The 26,103-nt window shown below is 29.0% G+C and overlaps 1 protein-coding gene across 7 annotated transcripts in view; it reads left to right on the forward strand.

The window, feature by feature from the left end:
- Positions 1-309: 309 nt before the first annotated feature.
- Positions 310-26,103, forward strand: part of LOC127278266 (disks large 1 tumor suppressor protein) — a 157,198-nt gene continuing 131,404 nt past the window's right edge. The window contains exons 1-2 of one of the 7 annotated variants that reach the window (XM_051299884.1): positions 310-1,220; positions 15,326-15,462. In XM_051299884.1, the coding sequence (XP_051155841.1) occupies positions 824-1,220; positions 15,326-15,462 (534 nt within the window). In that variant the 5' untranslated portion in view covers positions 310-823. The remainder of the gene's footprint in view (positions 1,221-15,325; positions 15,463-26,103) is intronic. The other 6 variants (XM_051299886.1, XM_051299887.1, XM_051299885.1 and 3 more) reach the window with 6 other exon arrangements.

The following is a 26,103-nucleotide window of genomic DNA, read 5'->3' on the forward strand; positions in this document are numbered from 1 at the left end:
CACAAATATTCCCCCTATATTATTTGACATAAAATCATTTGACATAAACCGCAATAGACATAAATTTCATTTGATATAAATCTCATTTGGCATAAAATTTTTATATCAAATGAAATTTATGATGAATGATTTTATATAGAATAAAATTTATGTCAAATGAGATTTGAGGAATATTTGTGCGAGTCACTTTTTTCCGTCTATATAATAGTGAGAAGCTTCCGATTTGGCAGAACAAAAGTTTCTTTTTTTGGTGCATTGAGAATAGAGAAAAATTTCAGGTATTAAGATAAAAAATAAAAAAAAATGAAGAAAAAGTGAAAAAATTTATTAACATTACACGCGAGTGATTTTGTTTCTAAAGTCGTGGTGTGTGTATTTATTTGTTATCGTCATGCATGTACTATTGAAGCATTACGAGACACCGGCAGCGGAATTCCGCTGTCGGTGATACAAGACTCGATGTGTGTGTGTGTGTGTGTCTGTGTTCACTCTGGTAATTCGAATGGTAAACAGCTGCCATTTCCCGTGAACCATTTCGAGTAATACACCTGATAAATAATCGAATAGACTCCATGCCTGAGATTTGCTCAAAAGACATCAAAAACCCCGTCTTCTTGTTTCACATTCCTCTATATACTATATATTTTTTATTATAGAATTATTATTTTTCTATCCACTGTGCCTTCTTCTATCTGTTAAAATGAAAATTAGAAAAAACAATAAAAAAACAAATTTCAGTTTTTTGTAATTATTGACAAATTTTGAAAAAAGTGGTGAGTAGTGCCAAAAAGGAAGGGAGTAAAAATTGTGTTAGGGTTTGGTGATGATTTTCGAGGGCTCGCGGGGCCTCGATGAACGTCATTCAGCGAGTATGAAGCATCCATCGAAGGAAACGATTTCCGAGGTTGCTATGGCACTATTCGGAATGGTTTGGTTATTGCGAGTTCGCTCGGAAATGCGTCGATGCTCAAAATGTCGTCGTGAGGAATTTTTAAACACACAACAACAACAGCAACAGGTGCAGGTGCAACAGCATCAACAACATCATCATCATCATCACCATCATCATCATCAACGTGCATTGTCCCAAACGACGCTTCATACCCCTGAGGATGCAGTTTCATCTTCGGCAAATACCCTCTTCACTTTAGATACCCCTGGATCAACAGGAATTGCTGGAAGTTACTGCGAAGTCCACGGATATGTACCACCCAAAGAAGGTATTACTTTCTTTTATCCTCTTCATTCAAAAAAAGGCAGTTGTTCCTTATCGGTTTGCAATAAAAAAAAAAACTTGTTATCATTTCCGTCTCGAAAACAACTTCACTTATTTCACCTATTTTTTATTTCCCTCAGAATTATTCATTAGCTTATTAAAAAAAGATAGCAAGAGAAAGAAAATGTTATGGAAATTTTTACAAATGGAAAGGGAAAATATGTTTTTAGAATTAATACAATTTTTTTCAAACTATAGGAAAAAAATACAAGTGATTTAATAATATTTTACCAATTTAATATACTTATAGAATGACTAAAAAATATAAAGTAAAAAATAAAAATTTTGACTAAATAATTATTGTTACTAATGACTTTTTAATTTAGTTATATGTCTGACTAAAACCGATTTAATCTACTAATTAAATTACAAAAATCGACTATTTTTTCCAACTACAGGAAAAATACAAATGGTTAAATAACATCCTTGTGTTTGCCTCTGAAAAGTCGTAAATAATACTACTTTTTGGAGATAATAGTAAAAGATTTAAAAGTTTGTTACTTTAATTCATGAAATGGTCGATTCTAAAGTAGAATAACCTCAAGAACTAATATCATAAAGGATATATTTTTCAACAAAAACAAGTACATTAACTTTAAATGTAACTCACCACAGAATGAGAATTGAAAATGTAGATAATAAAATTATATAATACACTTTAAAAAATACATAAAAATTTTGCAAAATAATTTCCTCAAAACAGATGACAACAATTTATTCTTTTATCCTCAAACAATATTTTACTTTTGTATAATTGAAATAAAATTTTTTATAAGAAATTAATAACTTATGTATCAGAAGTTCTAATGAAGAAAATATTTTTTTCTCTAAATTTTTTTTAACCACTATTAAAATGATTTTCCACAAAATTGACCATTTAAACACTTTTTCATTTGTTCTGAAGTCGTCACATAATGACGACGTTTAATGAACGTTGCCATGACAACCAAACCGATTTCCAACCATCAAGAAAACGTGTCCCATTTTCTCTTTATTTATGGAATGAGAAAAAAATACTGTTTTCCTGATTACTCCCCCAAAACTAACGGCTTACTCTTCATCACAAAAAAAGTAGAAAGCAAAAAAAATTTAAACTAATCTATAACGGTTTTTTGCTTTTTGGGGAAAATAAAATATTAATCCAAGTTTAATAATAATTAATAAAATATTAAGTTTAACACCTGAAATTAGTCAAGTTCTAATATAGTAATCGAAAGTTTTTGCTGATTTTACTTTTTTTGCTTTGCCAAGTGGTTTCTACCTCTGGTCAAATTCAAGTGCTTCCTGATTTCCTCGAGTATGTATATATATATACGGATATTCTCGAACTTTGAACCCTCTCAGTTCACTTCCCTCCCAGTGGATTTCCAATGAAGCACGTATTCCTCTTGATTTCCCCCATCCAATTCCTGTTCGACCTCACTTTATACTGATTCCTCTCTCTCCCTCTCTCTCGCCAATGAAGTGAAGTTATTAAAACAACCTTTTGATCACAGTGTGTATTCCCAGGGGAAAAATTTCCACAAATGGAAACATATATACTCTTTGGTAAACTTTATTTTTATTTTATTTTTAATCTCTGTAGCCATGAGAATTATTTAAAAATAGATACATTTAATAAAAAAAATATTTTTATTAAAATAGATATATGGGTGATTCTCCAGAAACAGGTCACTTTTGATTCTTTGATTAATTAGTTAATAAATATTATCTAGAATTGGTTTATTTTTTTTTTAATTTCTTCATTTTAATGATCTTTAATAAACTCATTATCAATATAATGATATTTTACTTCCCAAAATTTATTTTGTCATCTGAAATATGCTAAAAATATACTTTTGCTCGTTCCACACATGGATTTTGCTATTTTTGAATAAGATTTTTGACATTAAAATTAAAAATATAAAATTTGTCATTATAGTCATTTTAAAGTATGGCTGAAAAACTGTTATTCCCTAAAAGGGTTTTTAATTTTTCGTCCATTTAAATAAAAAAATGTTTATTTATAATGTTTCTTCGTAAATTTTTTTCTGGATCCGGAGTTGAGAATTTGACTAGTTTTTCGAGGTTTTGCTTGTTATTTTCATTGTAACTAAAGCAATTTTTTGATAAATATGTGTAAAAATCCCAATTGAATAAAAATCAACGGTACTAATTAACTAATTAACTTTTAAATTTATATTATTAAACAATACAATTTGCGTATTTTTATTATGTCTCAACTCCGAACCTGTTTAAAACAATCGTTTTTCAAAATAATTTTGAATTTCAACCTATAGTATCGATAAAAGTAATAAAATTGTATAAAATCCCTAAAGGATTTTTTATTTAGTCCTTAATTAACAAAGTAATTAATGTTTTTCATTTGTTTCTCAACTCCAGCTCTCTCAACTCCGGCCCCCGAAATTTTATTGAGCATGCGCAAGTTTCGCGCGAGCAGAAACGACACTCAACTACAGGGCCGTCATTCAGCTTTTCAGTTCCCTTGCGTTTAAGAAACTTAATTTTTTTTCTCTATTTTTATAAAAAAAGCCGAGATAAATTTCTACAAAACAATTAATTTTTGCAAAGAAATTATTGTTTTGTTCTCGAAAAATTAAATATTAAAAATTTAATTACATGTCTGCGCAAAAACAATGGTGCCTGGGGCCCCGGCCGCCCTTGCTACGCTATTGCGCTGAAAGTACTACAATACATATTTATCGTTAAAATTACATTAAAAACGGTTTTTAAGCTCAAATATTTATTAGAATCACTTGTTCCAATCATAATTAATAAAAAAGGATGCAATAAACATGTATTTTTAAATAATTTTGAAAAAAAAATTCCTTATTCAAAAGTGACCCGTTTCTGGAGAATCACCCATATGAAAAATGCTTTTGTTTGTATAAATGAGTAAACGATGCTATCGAATCACACAGGGACTTTCTATTCGCCAACAACAAGTTGGCGAACGCTTATCGTAACTAGAATCCAATGTGGGGCCGAAGCCGCACTATGCCACTTTATGTCGTTAGTGTTCACTCGGGTTTTGTCCCCTTTGTATATAAAGGACGTCTCTTTATCTCCATGACAGAGAAAGACATTCCAGTCTCACAAACGCTTTTCTGCTTGTTACCTTTCCAAGCCGAACATATATTCTCTTTTATACAAAAGTTGCTTAACTCTAAAGTAGATAAATGCTTTTGTTCTGCCAGCGGAGAACTTAAATTATCGCTAAATTTTACTTATATCGGTATATTTTTGTATTCTATTGATAATTTCTATTCAAAGTAATATAAATCGATTTTAGTCAGACATAATGACCAAAAATTGAAAATCAGTAGCACAAGTCAATATTTATTCAGACTTTATGCAAGTTTAAGTTTCTTTATTTCTCAATTAGAAAAACATATTTCATTGCAAATTCACAACATACCAATGGAATGCCTACGTAGATTTGAGATAAATCCGATGAAAAACAATCTGAATTGTAAATAATATGCTGTATAAAAAATAATTGCTAACCTTGATTTAAATTCCCAAGTCGAGGTGTTGTTTTCTTTTTTCTTTTTAGCTCTTGGATGTCTGTTCCAAGCCATTTACTAAACTTGCCATCAAACTGAGCGAGGCGAGCCATTGGTGAGCATATATCCGCCATCATGGTCCAGACTCGAGATACAAGCTGAATCTGCTGGAGCACGATTTACCAGTCCGTTTGTCCCTTCATGCGATTACTCATATACGATTCCTCTGGCGGCTTTATCAAAGTGTGTGCAGCAAGGACCCTCTCCCACCCAAGAAGGTTTATTCACACAGTAATCCTCCTAGGTCATGGAGGATTTACAAAAGCCGTAATTGTTTTCCCGTTAATTCGAGGAGTGGTTGGACGACGTTAACCCTCCACTGCTCGTAAATGGCACACACACACACACGGTCACCATCATCGTTGACTTATTTTCTTTTCTGAGGAAAAAGAAAAGCTGCATTTTATGGCACGATTATTTTCAACAGAATGCCTAAAAAAAGAAAATTGCATTTATCTAATCTCTAAAAAATAATCAAACCCGAGACGAAAGAACCTCTAAGAAGTTAGCGATGCCAAGTTCTAATTACCATTTTTTGCAGCTGAAAAATTTATTATTTTGAACAAAAAAGAATAGCGTTGCCAATGTTCTTGGACGTAGACGAAGATCCTTGTGTAGTTCTTTTTTATTAGGTCAAATTTAAAGTGGATTGCATTGTTCGACTTTTTTTTTATGACTCTAAGTATAGAAGTGAGTATAAGGCATAACAAACGTCAAGATTTCTCATGGTCTCAGTATCCAAAAGACCTTTTTTTTGCATTTCTTTATTACAAAACTTCCACAGCTCTCGAGTATATTCAAGTCAAAGTTTGCAAGGTTTGGTGAGCTGGGAAATATCTCGAAATGCTTTATTCTAGAAAGTGGCAGTGCTGAAGAAAGTTTTATGAAACTGATTCACATTTTTACGAAAAAGGATAGTTTTTAAAACTGCAAAATGGGAGAAATAATTAATTTTTTTGCAAATTCCATATATGATAATATCCATCAAATCAGTTGACAATTATCTTGACACGATGCATTTGGAATACATTGTAATCCAATCGCTAAATGACATACTGATGAATTACCATTCATATGCGAGACACGATTTGTGATTTATGTTTATTAAAATCGTGATCATCATTACGGTATTGATAATTTAAATTATAAATGAGTAAATTCTGATTACATAGCTTGATTTTTCATATATATATATATAAAGAATTTCGATTTCACAACAAAATTTCTTTTTTTTCTTCGACAAAACAAACGGAAGAGATATACGTGAAATTTAATTTACCAAAGGTTCGCTCTTCAAATACCTTTTGCCGTCCTTCCCCACATCGACTAAGCAGACACAGAAGAAAAGGAAGTAAGTAGGTTTCAAGTTGTAACATGTTCAATATCCTTTGTGTATTTTATCTTTCCGTATAAGGGGAAAAAGCGCGGATCGAGTACACCATAAAGAATAAAAAAAGATAACCGCGAGGCAAAAAAAACAAAAAGGGCAATACTGCTTTTCATCGCGGTGAATGAAATCCAAGGAATATTATATAAAATGTTGAACTGCACAAGACATGAAAAAAAATGTGCAGTTTAAATTTATTGCAAAAGTACTTTGACTAAAAAAAGAAAGAAAGAGATATTTAAAAGTCATCTGGCAAAATCTGTTCATGCAAAATTTCTAAAAAACATATCTTATAATAAAAAAAAATTGTTTGAAATATAAATTATTTCCTGCATTAAAACTTTCTAAATAACAAATAAAATTATCCATGTACTAAAAGAAAAAGTTTATTTGATTCAACACTTGATTATTATCAAAAATAAATATTTAATTGGACTAAATAATTTTTGTTTCAACTGTATTTGAAACAAATATCATTTAATTGACTCAAATATTTAATACAAATAAAAACAATTTGGTTAAAGTAATCGAATAATTTTTTATTCAGTGTAAAAATTGAAAACAAGTTTAGCAAAAAAATTCAATTCAAGTGCTAATCAAAAGTGAAACGCATGAAGGAATAATAATATAAAAAAGAAGAAAGGACTTGGAATGTAAAAAAAACTTTCTTATTTTAAGTAAAACAGAAAAATCCTTCTTTTATTTTTTTTATAAAGCCTAGCTATGCTATAAAACAGAAAAACTTCCGTAACATTAGGCGCGCTTTTGTTCTTCAAAAGGAATTATCATTCAAGTTATAAAGAGTTGTTCAATTACTGAAGAAAGTTACTGGAATAATCTAAGGTATATTTTCCCCCCTTGGAGGTTGGGGGGGGGGGAACAAAAGAAATAAAAGTGGAAAATTTCACCCTCTGTATGAAGAGGATTTATATTGAACTCAATGAAATTTTCCCCAAAAGTTTTGGATAAAATCCTTATTACTCCTCTTATTAGTAAATAGGCCAAGGTTATCCAAAGTTTATCAAACAAATTATTATCCGTAAAAAAAATTAATATTCTTCTATTTTCAGAATAATTCTTCTCAAATAGAAAATATTTTTTTCTCTCTTATTTCAAAAGTAAGGTTTAATTATCAAAATTTATGAATTCTAATATGATTTTTAAGACAACAAAAATGATTTCGATAAAAAGAAATGAAATTTTTTTGTTTGCTTTTATGTGACTTGCTGATACTGTATGGAAATAATATCAGCGAGTGATCGAGTGAATGCAGAAGTTTCGACACGTTTTCTTTTCGCCGATAATAAACCCTCTTCCTGATATCGCATAGTTGTGATTCGTGTACCGACATGAACATGCTTTCAGCTTTAAAGCATAATACTGCTGAGTTGATACTCCATACAGAGCAGATACACTATACATCATAACTGGGTCGGGCATGTGCGAGAGCAAATGGAAAAGGAAGTAAAGAGAGCAGAAAATATACAGGAATTCGATTCTTCGTAAATCAACTTTTTGAGTATATAATTAATCTTAGTCTTGGTCGGAACATTGCGTTCTTCCCCCTTTTTTAAAACTAGTATCATGTGAAAAGTGCAGTGTTCCAACTTTGACTACTGTTTTAATCTTGATTCGAAAATTCCAAAATTTATTTTAAATTCTATAGTTTTTGGAACATATCGTTTTTTCCTTTTTTTCATACAACTAAAGTATTGTCAAACGATTTTCCCCTAAAAACCACTACATCTTCCATTATTTTAAATACATATTGTTTTTTCGCTCCATATCTCTTTAGTTCATAAGATGCCATCGGAAGGTGCGTGTAAATAGAGCGGTTTTTTCTTTTTTTTTATATACATATATATTTAAAGTATGCCCAGTAGTTCGAAATAGCTCTTTAATGTCCCCTGACACTCCCTCTTGAAATCCTACTTTCCCGCGTGAGTGCTGCATAAGAATTTAAAGTGGCGCAAAACCACCGACATTTCCGCATAACTCGCTACTTCGAAATATACTTTCTTTCTTTTTTTATTTTATATATACATATATATCTCACCATAAATTTCAAAAAAACTTAAATATTCTTTTTTTCAATGAATTTTCTATTTTTTTTAATTTTCCATTCATTGAAATAATATATTGTTTTAAATATATAAAGGAAAAAGTCTATTTGAAAATAAATTATAAATTGTAAAAAAAATAAGTGTATAATTTTTTTTTCTTTTTTTTCATTGCAAAACTCTGATCTACGATAGAGAAGCGAAAAAGAAGTAGCAGGCAAACACCATACTGAGAGGGAAAATTTTCAACACAGCTACTGCCACTCTAATTCGTTCGCTTTCATTTCCTTGCAATTGAAATCGGGGCAACTCAATTTTAATACAATTTCTCTCCTGTGAAATCCATTTTTTGCTTTTTATGCAAAATTACAAAGTTAAGATACTTCCCTTTTAATCAATGATTTCTGTAGAGCATTTAATTTTCACTTGAACCTTTTTTTATTGCGCAAAATTAATTTTTCTTTATTGATTCTTTTTCATTCCACTTTTATTTTCCACTTTCGAAAAAATCGAACAGTGAAAGTGTAATTGTGAAAATGAAATTACATAATGAAATACAATTATAAAAACTATATATAGTTTCTTTAGGCGGAATGATTTGTTTTGCAATGAATGGAAACTGGGAAGTTTTGAATATAAAAAAAGAAGACGCGAGAAGATATGTCTTTTGGGAAGTTACACACAAATGAGCGCCTCTGCAGGGCACTAACGAGTTCTCGTTTATCGTCGCCGTCTACCTAACCGTCTCGTTGGTATCGCCTCCCCCCGTCTCTCTCCCCCTTTTAGAGAACTTGCAGTGTACATGAACGAGGCAAAGTTTCACTATGAAATTACGCGTTCTAAAACAAAGTTTCGCTCCTACGAAATACCGAGAAATGCAGACTTACTTCTTATCAGACTCTGAGACTTAAGAGGGAATGAGAGTTAGGTTTAAATTCTCATAAATTACGCTATATTTTCTTCTTTTTCCTTTCGTTTCTTAAACTGTCCGACCAGCATTTTTTTATTTTTTTTTAAATTTGACTAAACATTGACTTGTACTACTGAAAAAATTACAAAAATTTAGAAAACCTGTAAAATATTAACTTTTTATTATTCAGTTGTAACAATCTTACTTTTACTACTGTTTTCATAATCTCTAAATCTGAATTTGTAAACATTTTAACTAATTTAAAGTAGTATTTAAATGGATTGATAAATATTAATTCAATTTTTTTTAATAAAAGAATTGCCATTTGGACTATGATATATTGCTGTTTTATATTTGGAAATTAATAATATATCCAAAATATATATGTGGATTCGATGAATTATTATTTAATCATCGAAGTAAATTGAAAACATACAGAAACAATAGATTATGTGTAATTGTGGTTCATGTGCAAGAGAACAAGAGTTCAACAAGAGCTTAGAGAAAGTAAATTATGTCAAGAAAAAGGAGACAGAAGGGGGGATTGTCCAGTGAACTAACAGTGTATATATTGAGTGGACTCGGGTTAGAGAGAGAGAAGAGTGGCTTGACTCTGAACTTTTGGCATGGCAATTGGAATGGGTTAGAACCACAACGAATGCAACTACCGCTGCTCTCTCTCTCTCTCTCTCTCTCTTGAAATTTCTCACTTTTCTCTTTCTCCCCTTTGGCTCTGCCCTTTCATATACCGCCTGTTTCCTCTCGTAATTAAGGATCACGAGCCGCAACTTCGGTTGATCCAGTGCCAAGGCCTTAATGCATATGCACTTCCATATTGGTGTAATTTCCTAAGCTGGCCAACACACAGTTCCAAAATAACGTTCATTTGGAATTCAACTCTTTGCCACACTGTTAAATTAATGCTAAGCCCTTGAAAATTAGATATAATATTATAACAAAAAGAAAAGAAATTTTTTTTTCAAAAATTTCTCTATAGAAACAGGTTTATTTATATAAATGTGAGATTCTCCAATCTATATTTATATAGTGTCAAAAAAAAGTATGCACAGAAGAGATACTAACGAATGTTTGCTGAAAAAAATTGCCACAACAATTAAAATGTTTCCTACAGCTGTGCTAAAAAGTTAGCTGTATAAAATGAACAAAATTTAAACAAATTTATTTTTGGTAAACATAGTCGTTTCTAAGTTCAATTTTTGAAAATTTTGAAGGATCAATCTTTGATGAATTATAAAGAGTTGAATTTTATGTTAATCCAATTTGTTATTAAAATAATAAACTAAAATTGCGTTTAGACATTGATTGTGAGTAAAATAAAAAAAAACAATACAAAATTTTTCATACATAATTGTAAATCTGTTAAAATTATTATTAATTGTTTAACTTGTAATATTTAATTTTCTATATACAAATTTACATAATTAATAATTTGTATAATTTTGTACATTCTGCAAATTATCAAACACAAGGATGAGAGTTAATATTCAAATGCGCACAGTGAGTAAATCAAATATACATGTAAATAAGATATGAATTTATGCAGGCTTTAATATATAAACATAACTATATATTATCGATAGAAAATTTTTTCCCCCTACTTGATTAAGAACCAGAAATTATATTATTTTTTTCGACATAGGATTTGTATTACTATATATATGTATTAATTTTAAATGATTTACAAATTATTATTATTATTATCATTAGTGTTATTTAACGATCACATTAAAAAGAGTTAATTCAAAGCTGTAAATTAGTAAAAGGGATAAAGTAAAATCCATTAGATTTGTTAATTAGAGAATTTTTTTAAAATACATACACACGATTTTATAATGAAGTTGTTGACTGTTTTATCACACTGTCCTATGTAAAGTAATCACGTCAACCAAAAAAGAATTAAAAACTGTTCATTTCCATCCGGACAGTCGTACTTTAATTAAATTTCGTATTTTCCTTCCTCTCGTTAATGATAATTAACTATTGAATTTCGAGTTTTCAGGAGTAAACAATTGTTCGTTCATTTTGGTTGCATATCCTTTTTGCTGAATCTATTAAATAAATTCAATTCGAATTCTAAAGCGAAACTAAATTAGATTTTTAATATATATAAATGTAAAACCATTATACATAATTTTCTTGGAATAAATAGTTTAAGTCTATCGTGACTTTTGGGGAAAAAATTATAATACCAAAGTATAAATATATTAAGTTTATGTTCGGCTTTGCTTTTGATTTGGTTACAATCCTGGAGACAGCGGCGAAATTCTTTTATAATATAGAATATATATGAAATTTCTATGGACAAGTTGTAGTTGCAGAAAGATTATATAACAAGTATATTAGGACTCTTGAAGGAGGTGTAAGTTCTGAACTAACATCCATTATATTAGTGTAAATTCAAGTGGTTGGAAGTGGAGCAGTGCACTTAAGAAGAGTAGTTAAGGGTTAAACGTCTTTAACTACTGTGAGTATGCGAAGCCGTTGTGCTTAAATGGATTCCATCACACACACACAACTTTCTCTCTTTCTCTCTCTCTTCAGGAACTTGCGGAATATATTTTCATCATGTAATAGTTTTATTACAAAATTACCATAGTTTTATCAAGTTTTATGTGTGTGTTTGCATCTCTTTCTTTCCTTAAAATGAAAATTCATTTTCAACAATAAAACATTTTTCATTGTATTAATTAAACAATATTAAGAATAATTTCCTATGGAAATTGTCTCAAGGTTTGTCTCGAGTTTACATGACCCTCAGGGCGCTTATATAATTTAAAATGAATATTTATTACGATCCCTTTTAGTTTAATAGAATTGCAAAATTGTACTCCTCACATTTTCTACACTCTGAAGAAACATTTCATATTAGAATAAAATAATTTTAAAAATTTATAGAACAAGAAGATGATTTTAACGTTAAGAACTTTAGACACATAAAAGGAAAAGAACATTGTAGACATATTTAAAAAAAATATATATATGGATCCTTATCAAAATTCACACTTGGCAAACCTTAGTTGCGGTACTTGCTACTTTTTCTGTTGAAAAGCTCAGGCGGACATGCCAAAGCTATCGTTCTACAAGACGCTGGATAAGATAAATGATCAGAAACTTTCTCTCTCTCTCTCTCTCTGGTACAGTTACGGAGGCAACCGAGACAAACCATTTATCACTGCTTTCATATATTTATTATATTGCAAACCCTTTCTGTCATCCACAGCGTATACCATTTAATCGTTTCATTTCAGAGTCTAAGCCGCACAGTAAACTACGATACTTATAGACGAAGAAAAATTATATTTTAAATCTTCACTAAATGATAAACTCTGGTTTATCGTACAGTTTCTATATCAATAAAAAGGAGAATATTATTTCAAAGGAGGGAAAAAGTTTTTTTTAAGCTGCATCATTTTTAATAAATATTGAATTTCTAAATAGATTTAAGCTGATTTTATCAGCAATTTTGATGAGCTGAATTTAAACAAGTTACAAAGTTTTCTAAGAAATAAAAAATCTTGCTCTTTTTTTATATAATTCTTTATTAAATTTGTAATTTAGTTTTATTTTTATGTTTATAGGGAAAGAAAATCAATTTTAAAAATCCTCTGTACGCGACATTCTTTTACGATTTCAAATAGAATATGTCCCATATAAAATTGGAGAAGAAATATCAATTTATAGAAAAACATTTATTTCTGTATAAAGTATCAGGAATGGATTTAGCAAAAAAAATTGTGAATCTTTTTTTTATTTATTTTACAAATAAACATGCTTACAAAAAGAAAAATAATTCCCTTTCGTACTAAAAGTACTAAGTAAATTTTCGATTGCCACATGAAGAAAAAAAAATATGTGACCAATCATGACTCTTAAGTCTGAATCTTGTCTCTTTTGATAAATAGAATGACCGCTTTACGAATCTTTTACAATAAAGGATGAGAAAGAGACAGAGAGGAACAGATGAGGCGACAATGGATTCTCTAATACCATTCTGAAAGAGCAGTTCTCACCTCATGTGTCTCTTTTGTTGAAGAGCTTTTCCCTCGCGATCAAAAGCTTATTACTAGTATTTACAAATATAAAACACAAGTTCTTTTAAATAAAAAAAAATTTTATTTAATATAAATAAATTAATATCGAAAAAATATAATATATACTCCTTCTATACATGTTAGATTTGTGTTTTACAATTTGAATAGAGTTATTTTTTTATCCGACATTCAACGCGAATCAAAAAGAAAAAAACATCCGTTGGTTATTCACAGAATGGAAGAAATATATAGGAATCGGAATGCCCTAAGGAAATTTATAATGTAATGATGCTTTTCACTATTTCTCCCTTTTTCCATTTTCACGCTAAATTTCATATTTTCATTTCTTCTTCTCGTTGCATAATAGTTTTAATATTCTAAATATGAAAAAATTGATCTAATTCATAAACATTTTTCACTCAATAGAAAAATTCGAATTAAAATTTGAATGAACAAACAAAATAACAAAAAAAAGGAAAAAAATTATTTTTTTTAGATTTTATTAAATATGACTCATCAATAATAATTGTCAAAAAAAAATATTGAAAATATTATTTCAATTTTACAATGGAGACTAAGTATTTTTTTATAATGGCACGTGTAAAATTGTGTAATAAAGGAAAGAAAATGAAAAAAGCACATTATATAAGTGGCAGAAAAAGCGAAAGCGTCGTTTTGTGGACTAAAAATGGTAGTAGGAGGTTAAACCCGCCAAAAAAGAATAATGTCGTTAATTAAAGTCAAAGAATTTAAGAGAGGCATTCTCTACTTCAGGCCAACATTCACACATACATACTAAATACCAGACCAACTCGTGCGCTTCTATTTGTCGCCTCGTTATACATACTTTGCGTCAGAAAATCTTTCTTTGATTAAAGAAAAACCTTTTCAAAAAAAAGTATGTATTTTATTCGTTTAGAAAAAAAAGTTTCAACAAAATGATAGTTGCTTTTTTTATTAAAAATAATACAATTTCATTTTGAATTCCACTTTCATCATTACTATCACTTTCATTTTGACTCAAGTTTTTCACTTAAAAATGAAAATGAAAGTCAATGTGAAATTACAAAATCGCACTCTGTGTTAAATAGAAAAATTATAAACAAAGGAAAAAAGGGAACTTGAAATCCAAGATTTGGAAAGAGACGAAGCTAATCGATAAATCGGGAATCTGAAACTGTTCTCAACTATAGTTGCATCCTTTACGTCCCCGAGAGTAACGTACATTTACCAAGTCTCGTGTGAGTAATTTGCAATTTCCGAGTATGGTTCATAATTATGGAATTGCAGAGAGACTATATATACTTCGCTCCATTAACTTGTTTTTAGTCTACGAATCAGACGGAGCAACTAATCTTAACTCCTTGTTCAAAACCATCGAAATATTTTCAATTGTTGAAAATTTAATAAATTTTTTTAAAAATTACTGATTCTTATAAGGGGGATAAAAATTGTATTAATTAAGTTTTTTTCTTTTCAGTCTTTGTAATTATAATTATTCTTATAAGGAGAATAAAAATTGTATTCAATACTGATCATCCAGGAAGAAATTAATTTTTTCTTTCCAATCATTTTTTAATTAATTGCGGTGCAATTGAAGCAAATTGTAATTATGGTGTTTCGTTCAGTCGAGCGATGTATTGTCAGAAACGGCTGGGAATATAGGTTTCTCTCTCTCTCTCTCTATACGAGGAAGGAATTACGGCCTTCCACACAACCTCTACAAGACCTGCTGTAGACATGTCTCCTGGATGATATATTCTCAACAGTGCCACAAGGTCTTGGGTATAATACACGCGAAACGTTCTCCTCGGCTTTAAACTATTGAAAATTATGTCCTCCTCTCTCTACCCTTATCTCTTTGCTCGCAGGATACTGGCCATGACCCCTAAAGTGAACTTGACTCTAAAGCCTGGAAAGATATAATTGAAATATCTAACCAAAACTTTGAATTACGAAAGCAATTCATATAATTGTCTAATGTTCTGTTATAAAAAACTTTTTCTAATCTAGATAATTTTTTTTCTTCAATTATCATTATATACTAAAAGTGAAAATTTTTTCGATTTTTCAGATATTCAAGAATTTTACGAATTAACACTATTGGATGAATCGAAATCAGTGCAGCAAAAGACTGTCGAGACTATTCGAATTGCTGATAAATGGGAGGCAAGTGATGGTCCAATTACACCGACTTATGCTCAAAATGACGTAAGTAATATTTATAATTTTTTTTTTTTCATAAAAAAATTTTTGGACTAAAATGGAAAGAATTAAATGAAAGAGAAAAAAATGTAATAAAATTAATAATTAATAGAATTAAAAATTATTTCTTTTCACATACTTTTCTACGTCAAATTATCGTATAATTCTTTAAAGCTCATTCCTTATTGTCCAAGAGCAGTATATACATATAGTATATATAGGTAAACGTTATAAACTGTCGAAGAGTTACAACCCATTTTTAAAACGGTCGTTAATTTTCGATAACAGTAAAGAAACGAGCTTTGAAGGACAAAAAAAGTCGTAATCGTGAAAATAAAAGTAGTTTGTCAATAGTATAAAAAAAGAAGAAAAAAAGAAGGCATACAGTTAAGAAGGCATAAATTTTGATTCTCAAAACTTTTCGTTTAGCAGCTTCTTAGAAAATGGATTTTCATAAACCTTTTTCAAGGTGTCGTAAAATTTTATTTGAAAACCACAACAGAGAATAAAAAAAAAACTTCGAATATCGCATGAGAAATCTTTATCAAAATGAAATATTTGGAAGATCATTTATTAGAAACATTTAAAGTTCTATGCTGTTTTTTTATGTATATGTAAGATGACTTTTTTCATATTTCACAAATAGTAAATGTTCGTTTATATCGAGTTTATTTAGTGTCCTTTTATAAAAAGTTGAAACGAGATGAAATAAATGAGGAGGAGAGATAAAAATATTTCTAAAGTCGTTTATATACCATGGTGCCTTGAAATTTTCGCGGCGGTTGATAGGTGAAGAGGAAAGTGAACAAGCGTTGGCAGGCCATTTAGAGAGTAACATTAAATGCTCCCACGAGGATACAATGCTTTTCCACTGGTAGAGAGAGAGAGAGAGAGAGATGCACTTAAGCTCGACAGAGGGCACACGCTCTTTACTTTTTATATATAACATAATATACTAATAATAATAAAAAAATAATAATAAATCATCTAAAAAATCAACAAAATATCTCAATGAAATTCCTGACTTGGAGTGATCGTTATAACTTTGCTGTTTATTTCTGAAATTTTTTTAAAATTTTGCTTTTCAGAAAAAAAAAGTTTTCAAATTTTTGTCATGTTTGATACGTGACACATTATATAATACAAAAGAAGAGGATTTTTTGCAGTGAAAATAAATTTAATGTGGTCAGGAACGTAGAGCGCATCGATTTTGTTTTCTTTCTTTGCGTCTGACCACAGAGAATTTATTCTACTGCGAAATGTGCTCTCTCCCTCTCTTTCTGAATTGAGATTCAGTGTTGCTTTTAAAATATACATTAGGCTGAATTTAAATTTTTAAATCTGACAATATTTTCAATTTTTTTTCTTCTCATTAATACAGTGAAAAAAAAGAAAAAAAATAATCACATTACTTGACTATTTTTATCGAAATATGTTTATTCGAATGAAATAATTTTTATTTGAATTAAAAAGAATATCGAGAATCAAAACATATATTCTTTTTTTTTATTTAAAAATCATTGACAAATGTTTATTCTCTTTTCATATCTCAATTCTCTCTGACAATTTTTGGAAAAATCCTCCGAGACACGATTGAACATTTTCGAAGAAAATTCGAGATAAAAAAAAGAAAATAGTAAATATATCCGGAAAGGACAGAGAGACAGAGAAAATCTAAGAATAGGGGAGAAAAGATACTTTAATCTTTATCTTTTTGAACAAGATCCCAATCGATTTTCAGTTCTCATGGGAAATCGGAAACTCGAGAGAAGTGGGGAGAGAGAAAGCCTTCTCGAACTTTAACCCCCTTGGTGATTTTTATATACGAACACGAATATTGCTGTATTTACAATAGGTGGAATTTTTCATTACATCCAAGAGATCCCCTTATCTTTTGCCATTGCATAGTCAGAGACACGATTTGAAGAATAATGGAAAACAAATAACGTATATCAAACGCAACGCAAAACTAGTGGAAAAATGCTTTTCTTTCTTTTATAAATAAAAAATGTAGTTGCGAACCCAATATTCTTATTGAAATTGAAAAATATTGAACATTTTTGAAAAATTCCTATTTTGTTTTCTTTTCCTCGAAATAAATTATATGCTATTCGTACCAAAATAGCAAAGTGTTACTAAAATAGAATAATAAGATAAGTAAATTTTCATCATTCATTGTATATGTGTGTGTGGTCCGTTGTGTTGGAACACTGTCAGCAGGTATCTCATTTAGAAGGGAAGAGATACCATCGTTGGGAAATGTAGCGTAACAACTGCAGCGTCATCCGAGTGCTGTAAAACATTGTCCAAACTGTGTTTTGAAACTAACTTGTGTCCTCTGAGTGAAGTGCATAGTTCTGAGCGAGCATAGGCAGCCTGAGCGGATAGATGCAGCCGGTACAATGGCTCTAGACACTCCCCATGTATACAGAAAATACATATATATACAAATACTTTCACCCATCCTTTTCATAGTATTTACGGCCCGCACGAATTTCAAAGCCTTGATGCATTACCGTTTTCAAGGGGACAAGTGGAATTTATAGAGGCCATTTCAAACTCGACGACCTCTTTTTCGAAATGCTTCAACTCTCCAAACTCTCTGTCACTTCCTCCTCTATATATATAGAAATTGCAATTAGCGACATTCGCACAACTTTCGCTAATCTCAAATTTTGTTACACTTGATGTGTAATTCTGGATATTTTAAATCAAGTTATCTTCTTATCTCCAGACATTTCCTCCTTTTTGTGTTTCGAAATTCTGTTAGTTGTTTATTTCATTATGAAAAATAAATAAATTAACAATTAAAATGAGAAGCAAAAGTTTTTAATCCACGATATTTAAAAATATTGTCACCTTCATAAACATTTAAATTTCACCTTAATTTATGAAAATCTACTAAAGTTGATTATATAAGTACTATAAGCTTAATTATCGAAAAACATTATAAGATGCAACAGGTTGTAAGAGAGAGAGAGATCGTTTTCAAACAAAAGTTTCTCATTTTTTCTCACTCTTTCGCGGTACTTTGCGGTTTCTAAAACTTAATTTCAAAGACAATTTTTCTTTTTTATACATATATATATAATTGAATATATTATTTTTTCTGAAAAGAAATTTTTAAACATCTGTGGCAATCACAACTTCAATCTACTGAAATATTTTTTGTTAATTTAAGAAAAACTTTATATATATAAAATAAAACTTTTTTTAACAAATTTTCCCGCTTCCCAAAGATAAAAAAACATGTCTCGGAGTATAATGTATATGAGTTGATTAAACTTTAATGGACAAGTTTTTAATAAAAGGGAGAGAGAGAGAGAGAGAGCGAACACATAGTAACGTAATTCTGTGGCTCTTTAATTAAACTTTTTAGAATTTTTTTTTATATTTAAGTAAGAGATCTAAAAGCTTTTAACATGAAAGCTAAATACCTCTGTAACTGCATGTGTAGTCAAAGACCATTATCTTAAAGACTTTAAGCTTCCAACCAAAAGTTTATAAAGTTCGTTAAAAGTAGATCGGAAGTGTTATACTGAGTTCTCTCACAAAATTCTTAAGTCAACTAGATATTAGTTTGTCGTATTAATTTTTCAGCATGAAAAAAGAAATGTTTTTCTTTTGAAGAATATTATATTTATTTCTAAAAATAAAATAAATAAAGATTATTTGAGTCAAATAAATTTTTGTTTTCAGTGTGTATAGTAATTTTCAATTAACCATTTTTGGCGCGATTTAATATATAAAAATTATAGGGAAAGATAGGATTAACAGAAGCTTAAAAATAAATGTGTTATTTTTTCTGTTTTCTTTCTTCGACTCTCGCGGAAGATTCTTTAATGCCAGTGAAGTTGGCTGTAAATATGTCAGGAGAATCTCGTAAAGCAAAGGTCATAATTTCCGTTTCAAGGCGCCACACACCATGAGAGCTTCCTCTCTCTTTCTCTCTCTGTTCTTGAGGCCAAGGAAACTTAGTGTAAACGGATTAAGCCCTCTGTGGGTTGTGCCAGGGTGGTAGTTTCAACGGGTTTCGTTCAACTGACTTGTAGTTTCAACTTTTGAGAAAGAGAGAGAAAGATTGTGTCTGAGCATAAAATAAAAAGATAGTTTACTCGTTTCTCCTGCTTCTCTCGTGTATATCAAAGTTTTTACGAGATCGTGTATATCTACTGACACAATATATATATATATATATATATATATATATATATAACTATTCCTTTTTTTAGACGATGATAAAACAAGCATTAAAATTACACGGATTTAATACAATCTGCTTTAATTGGTTTTTATTTGAAAATAAAAGAAACACTCTCATTAAAAGTAAATTTCCTTCAATTTTCTCTTTTACATTTTATAAAAAAAGAAAAAATACTCTCAGGAGAATTATAAACTGATTTTCTTTAACGTTGTTTAGATATATATATATGTATATAAAGTGTGTTGGGAAGTGTAAATAATAAATGATTCCCGAGAGCATGGACTTGCAATACAACTAATCTCACTGAATGTAAACTGTGAGTGAACATTTGTCGCTCTATTCCATGATAAACATGTTCGAAAGGACTAAGTACAAGAATGTGTCGCGCATATATATGTGTGTGGAAAATGGTGTTTGCCACAATGTCAGAGCGCACTCGGTACCCAGAACAATTTGTTAGTTTGTGCCACTAACAGAGTCTATTTCTCATCCAATGTTACGCGTCTTCGTATATATAGTATCAACTCAGTCTGATTGATACAGACAGATAAGATTAGATTCTCTAGTTCACTACAATTTTCTGTTCTTAAAAAATAATTTGTTTTAGCTTCCAATTTCGTATTAAAATAATAGTGTTGCATCTTATTTTAATATCTCCTAATTTTCTGTGTTAACAGTTATTTCTAATTTTGCAAAAAAGCAAAATTTCCATTCGAAATTAGAAATTTTTTAATTTTAGTTTAGGAATCTTTTTTTAAATAAAAATTTAAAAAGAAAAAGATAACTTTTCAAATTTACCCTCAAAAATTCGTAAATACTATCTATATATGTATATATAAAGGTAGAAGAAGATTCTTTCGAGAGCTCATCTCAAACTTCCTTTATTATGCAGACGACAAAATTTAAAATGTCTTGAGTCAATAAAAGATTCTTGACAATTTGCGAGAGCAAATGTTTGTCAAGACCTTAAAATTTCGAAAAAATCTATTATCTTTTAATAAAGCAATTTCTTTATTCAATACTATATATATAGTAACCATAACTTCATTTTTACTATATTTCCTTTTTAATTTCATATTATTTTATTAAAAAAACTATATTTATATTTTGCTTTAAAATAACTATTTTGATAACAAAAAATCAGTTACTGATATAATTCTATTATTTCTACTAATATTTTACTTAAAACTAAATTATTCTTTAAATTATTAACAACGTGCATTTATCTTCAGCAATAAAGAAACGTTTTATCTTGTCATATAATATAAATAAGCATGAGACGAAGAACTAGAGACAGTGATGATTTTTAACACGCACAATCAATTTTGTAATTATTTTTGTCTGGATATTCAGTTTCAAACGAATTTAACTTTTGTTATCTACATTATTTTTCCTTCGAACTAAATTATATCTAAAATTATAGACATTCGTTGTCAAACTTAAAATTATCACTTTATTCTTTTAATAAAGTTTCAGTAAAATGACTACATGAAAAAAATTAATCTAATCATAATTTAGCCCTTATTATAAAACAATTAAAAAAGAGAGAATGAAAATTATAATAAGAAGTAAAGATAACAAGGATTTTTTTTATAATAAATGAGAAAAAATAAAAAAGAGAAGTAAAAAAAAGCTAGATTACAAAAAAAATGAAGAGCAAAGTAAAGAAAAAATTAAAAGATAAAAAAGGCATAAAGTAGGATAGAGTAAAAATGTAAATTGAATAAGATAAGAAAAAAAATGAAAAAAGAAGAAGAATGCAAAGATTAGAAAAATGTGTAAAATAATATTAAAAGGATGTAAAAATTTTTTTCTTGTACTTTTCAATTTTTATTATTAGTTAGAAGAATATTATTTAGAATTTAAATGAAAAACTATCAGAATTCGTAGTTTTTTTTGTGATTTTTATATTCATTTTTTACTATGATTTTATTTATTTATTTTCTATTATCAAGTTTAAGGAATAAATTTCATTTTACTTGCGCTGACGAAACGGAAAAGAAAGTATATAATCCCAACACACACACTTACAAATTTTTCGTCATTGATAAATGCATAGCGATTTTTCTCACATAGATTCAAGGAACTTTAAATGGACCCTCCCCACGAAAGGCTGCTGCGAAACTCTCGTGTCGAAACATTCGAAAACATCTTTGAAATGTCTTGCCCACCAGGAAAAATCGTCCTTTGAAAAACGTCTCTCTCAATTTACTATACCTCTGTCTTTGTCTCTCCCCTTACTTGAGATTTTTCTTCTTTCTTTTTTTATCTTCTATTTCTTCCTTTTGTTTTTCTTTCTCTTACCCCTCTCCCTTCTAACACGCAAACCATCTTATATCTTCGTCTTCAAACCTTCAACATATCTACTCCACCGTTTTTCACACACTTTCTCTCGCACTTTCCATCGATTCTTTTCTTTTATATTTTTTTTTCTTCCTTCCGCATTCGTGTGAGACTTCCAAATTTATCGACATGTCTGGGAATGTTCACAAGAATACGCCGCGATAAACACAATGAAAAAAAATTTATTCGATTCAAAAAATCAGTTACTTGAAATTTATCAAATAAATATTTATTTGTATTAAATAATTATTATTAAAGATGGTATTTTTTTTAGAATCAGAAAAAGTTTTTTTATTTTTGAATTGAAAAACAATTGGCGCAATTAATGGGAATAGAAAAGTTTTCCATATCTATATAGGGAATATACATCATCGCAACATCGTCAACGGTTGTATTTCATCTGTCGTGAAAGAAATATTGGTTTTCTTTATCGAAATACGTATATATTGTATATATATATATGTGTGTGTATGTATTACAGTTTCTGCACGTAAAGCCATCTGATAAAAACTGCAACATAAACAGTATTCCTCATACATTTTAATATTACACGAATTTCTCTATCCACACCTCATGAATAAATCGACTTGCAATAATCAAATCCCAGGGAATATGAAATTTTTATATCAATTCTTCATGTGTATTCATTTTTCTTCGCTATATATATACGGAAAGGATTTGTTCGTTATAATTTAATTGATTTAAAAGAGAAAACAATGTGATTATGTTTTTTTATTATCATACTTTTCTCAATTTACATGAAAAATAATTATTTATTTTAGATTTATTTATTTATAACAGAAAAGAAAATTTTTTAAAATTTTAATCAAATAATCGGTAACTTGCGTTTATTTTTACAATATCATAAAATTAGAGAAAGAGAAAATTAGTTTTACCTTCTTGTATATAAAATGATTTCACTTCTTATTACGCATATACGTTTTCTTCTCTCTCTCTCTCTCTATGAGTTTATTTCATCAGCTTCTCATCTCTAAATTCTTGGCATTGTCACTATCAAGTTTTCGCGCATATTTACCTGAACAACAAGAGCAATTTAAGTTTTCAAACTAGTTTGAATCAACGGGCAACGCGACGAAGCGACTAAAGAGCAATTTAAAATTTTCTGCTTTACAACATTGAACGAATGTCGCGAACAAAAGCATCTCCACTATATATATATATACTTTATACATACATTGTCACTTCTATTAACCATTTTTCTTTTCTTAAATTTTATTCTAAAAACCTCATTTTTTCGATTCAATTTTTCTTAAATTTAGGTACTTTACACGCACAATTAAAATTGACAATCGAAATTCATTTGGAATTAAATTAATTGATGTTGGTGATGGTGAAATTGCTTCGAGTCTAATTGAATTAAAGTTCATCTTAATGCGCGATAAGCCCACTTATATGATTTTGCCATCGTCGTAAGATTTTCCACTCTATTAAGATTAACCTCTTGGAATATAATTTTTTCCCCTAACGATTCTTCTGTTCTTCCCTCATCCTCTCTCACTCGTTTTCTCATCCTTATTTCACAGAGAGAGTGCATTTTATCGCATTTCATGTGCGCCTTTTAGAGAAGCGGATGAAACCCTCTTTTTCTCTAGTCTGCGACTCAAATTCGCTTAACTATATATATATAGTCATCGTTCATAAGACCGATAAAATTTTTTTCTCATAGTAAAAGGACTAGAAAAAAAAATTAAAATTGAGTTTTACAATCCTTTGTCAAATTTACTAACACAATAAAAATCTCAAAACCTGATCACTATATTATACTACTTTTTATGTAACAATGTCTATTCTTGATTGAAATCTAATTAGTTAATTTCTTCTTCGTAATTCGTTTTCTACTATGATCATTACCCTTCGAACTAAAAAAACCCATAGACAGAATTTTTACATTTTTTTGTAATTTAATTAGTAGTATAAGTAAATATTCAGTCAGACATTTAAAACGTTTGTAATTTTGTCAGTAGTATGAGTCAATAGTTAGTCAGACTTGGTACATTTTTTATAACTTTCTCAGTAGTACAAATTTCAAAATTTTCAAATTTTTGTAAAACTATTATCTATAGGTATAAAATATAGCTTCCGTTTGAATCGTGGCATAACATTAGGAATTTCTGATATTGGATATATCTAATTTCGGTCATATTGATGTAATCTGCATTTCATTTATTGGACTTAACGTTGACATAGAAGGTGAAGCACGCGCCAACGTAACCCTCGTAAATTGCTGGCGTGTAATTTCATCGTAACCGACGGATTTAATGTTCCTTTAATGTCTCTCTCTCTCTCTCTCGATTTTGATATCGATTTTATAAACACATGCACATTTGGGCCTCCATGTATTGTATGTGAATTACTTAAAGTGTCTCATGCGTAAAATTCAGTGAACCTTATTTTATTATGATTTTATTCTATATATATATATATATATATATATATATATATATCGTTACAGTACATATTTTATTTTCCAGACATTATGTAAAGTAGAATCGCAAGAAAATGCGTCAAAACTTTCTTTATAAAAAATGAATTGTTCTTTAACAATTTTTTCCTTTTTTTGTTTCAACGAAAGATTTCACCATTATCAGATTTCTGGATTCTTTTTTCCTTCAGTATGTATATACATATATATTTATTTTTAATTAATATCACTATCAGTGATTTAACTTTATCTGAGCCAGGAAATTGAAATTTTGTTTATATTGCATATGCGAAACTGTGAATTTTACATATAAATATACATGTATATAGTGTTTTATATCGTTAATTTACTTGGCTAGAAAAGCAAACTTTCGATACAGATTTTTGAAATAATAAATTCAGCTTTGAGTAATCCGGAGGGTAATAAATTGAAAGGGTGAATTTCAAATATATCGAATAAATCCTTACACACACACACACATGCACATGGTGTACGTTCGTCAATCTGGTTAATGAATAAAACATGTGAAAAAATGTATCTATATTTATATTTACAATCGTGACAAAAAAATGTTTTAAAAAAGGAAAGAAACCCCTAGCTCGAAATTGTGAAATAAAGTTATATTTTTTATATAAGTTTCTTCAGTTTTATGATTGTGCTTTCTAGTTTTTACTTCGCACTTATTCGTGCGCTATGCATTTTTCACACGATACTTGAAAAGAAAACGACGTACATAATATCTTGCAAGAGATAGGTGTAGCGTAAACTTAGAAACTTTAGAGTCAACATTTATATCGGCCATGAAAAAAAAAGGGTAAATAAACTTTTCAATAAACATTTATAAAATGTTAAACGTTTATGAGAGCAATAAATGTCGTATAACATTAAGTTTGACTTCTATAATAAGAGGCTTTTTCATTTTAAATAAAGAAAAAATAATAATTTAATTTAATATATTTAATTCAGAAATAAAAAAAAAATTTAATTAATTTTTCTCTATTTTAGAATATTAGAAAGTAAACATTAGAAATTTATTTTGTTAATGAACGTAGGTTACAATAATTAATTGTAATTGTGTTTGTATATCACGAGCACGATTCAGTGAAATCGAACTAATTTTATAAATTAATGTTATGCAACTAAAACTTCAAATGGTCTTTCCATGTTAAACAGTAAATATTTTTCAAATAGTTGAACCATTAAATTTTAACTGGGTAAAATGAAAGGGCGAATCCAACTTTTTCGAGGTCGGTGAAGTTCACATCGATTACGATCATCGAAATTTTAAAAACCAAGATACTGCATAAACACAACAAAAAATTCCAAAAAACTTCAAAAAACATTATACTTATGCAGTATCTTGGTTTTTAAAATTTCGATGATCGTAATCGATGTGAACTTCACCGACCTCTTTTTCACTTAAACTTAATTAAAACAAGAAAAACACGTTTTTCAAATTTAAAAAAGGACATTAAAATTTTTTAAATTGTAATTAATGCATTTAAACAATGATTTTGTGAGCTTAAAAATTTTTATGTAACAAAAAAGTAATATATTTTTTATTTTTTTTAGTAGAAAAACAATTATCAATCAAAGTAACAATTGTAATTATTAAAAAATATATATATATCTCTTACCTTAGTCTGTTATTGATGTA

Source organism: Leptopilina boulardi, unplaced genomic scaffold, assembly GCF_019393585.1.
Source record: "Leptopilina boulardi isolate dan_hultmark-lab unplaced genomic scaffold, ZJU_Lbou_2.1 LbouV2_202, whole genome shotgun sequence".
NCBI lineage: Eukaryota > Metazoa > Arthropoda > Insecta > Hymenoptera > Figitidae > Leptopilina > Leptopilina boulardi.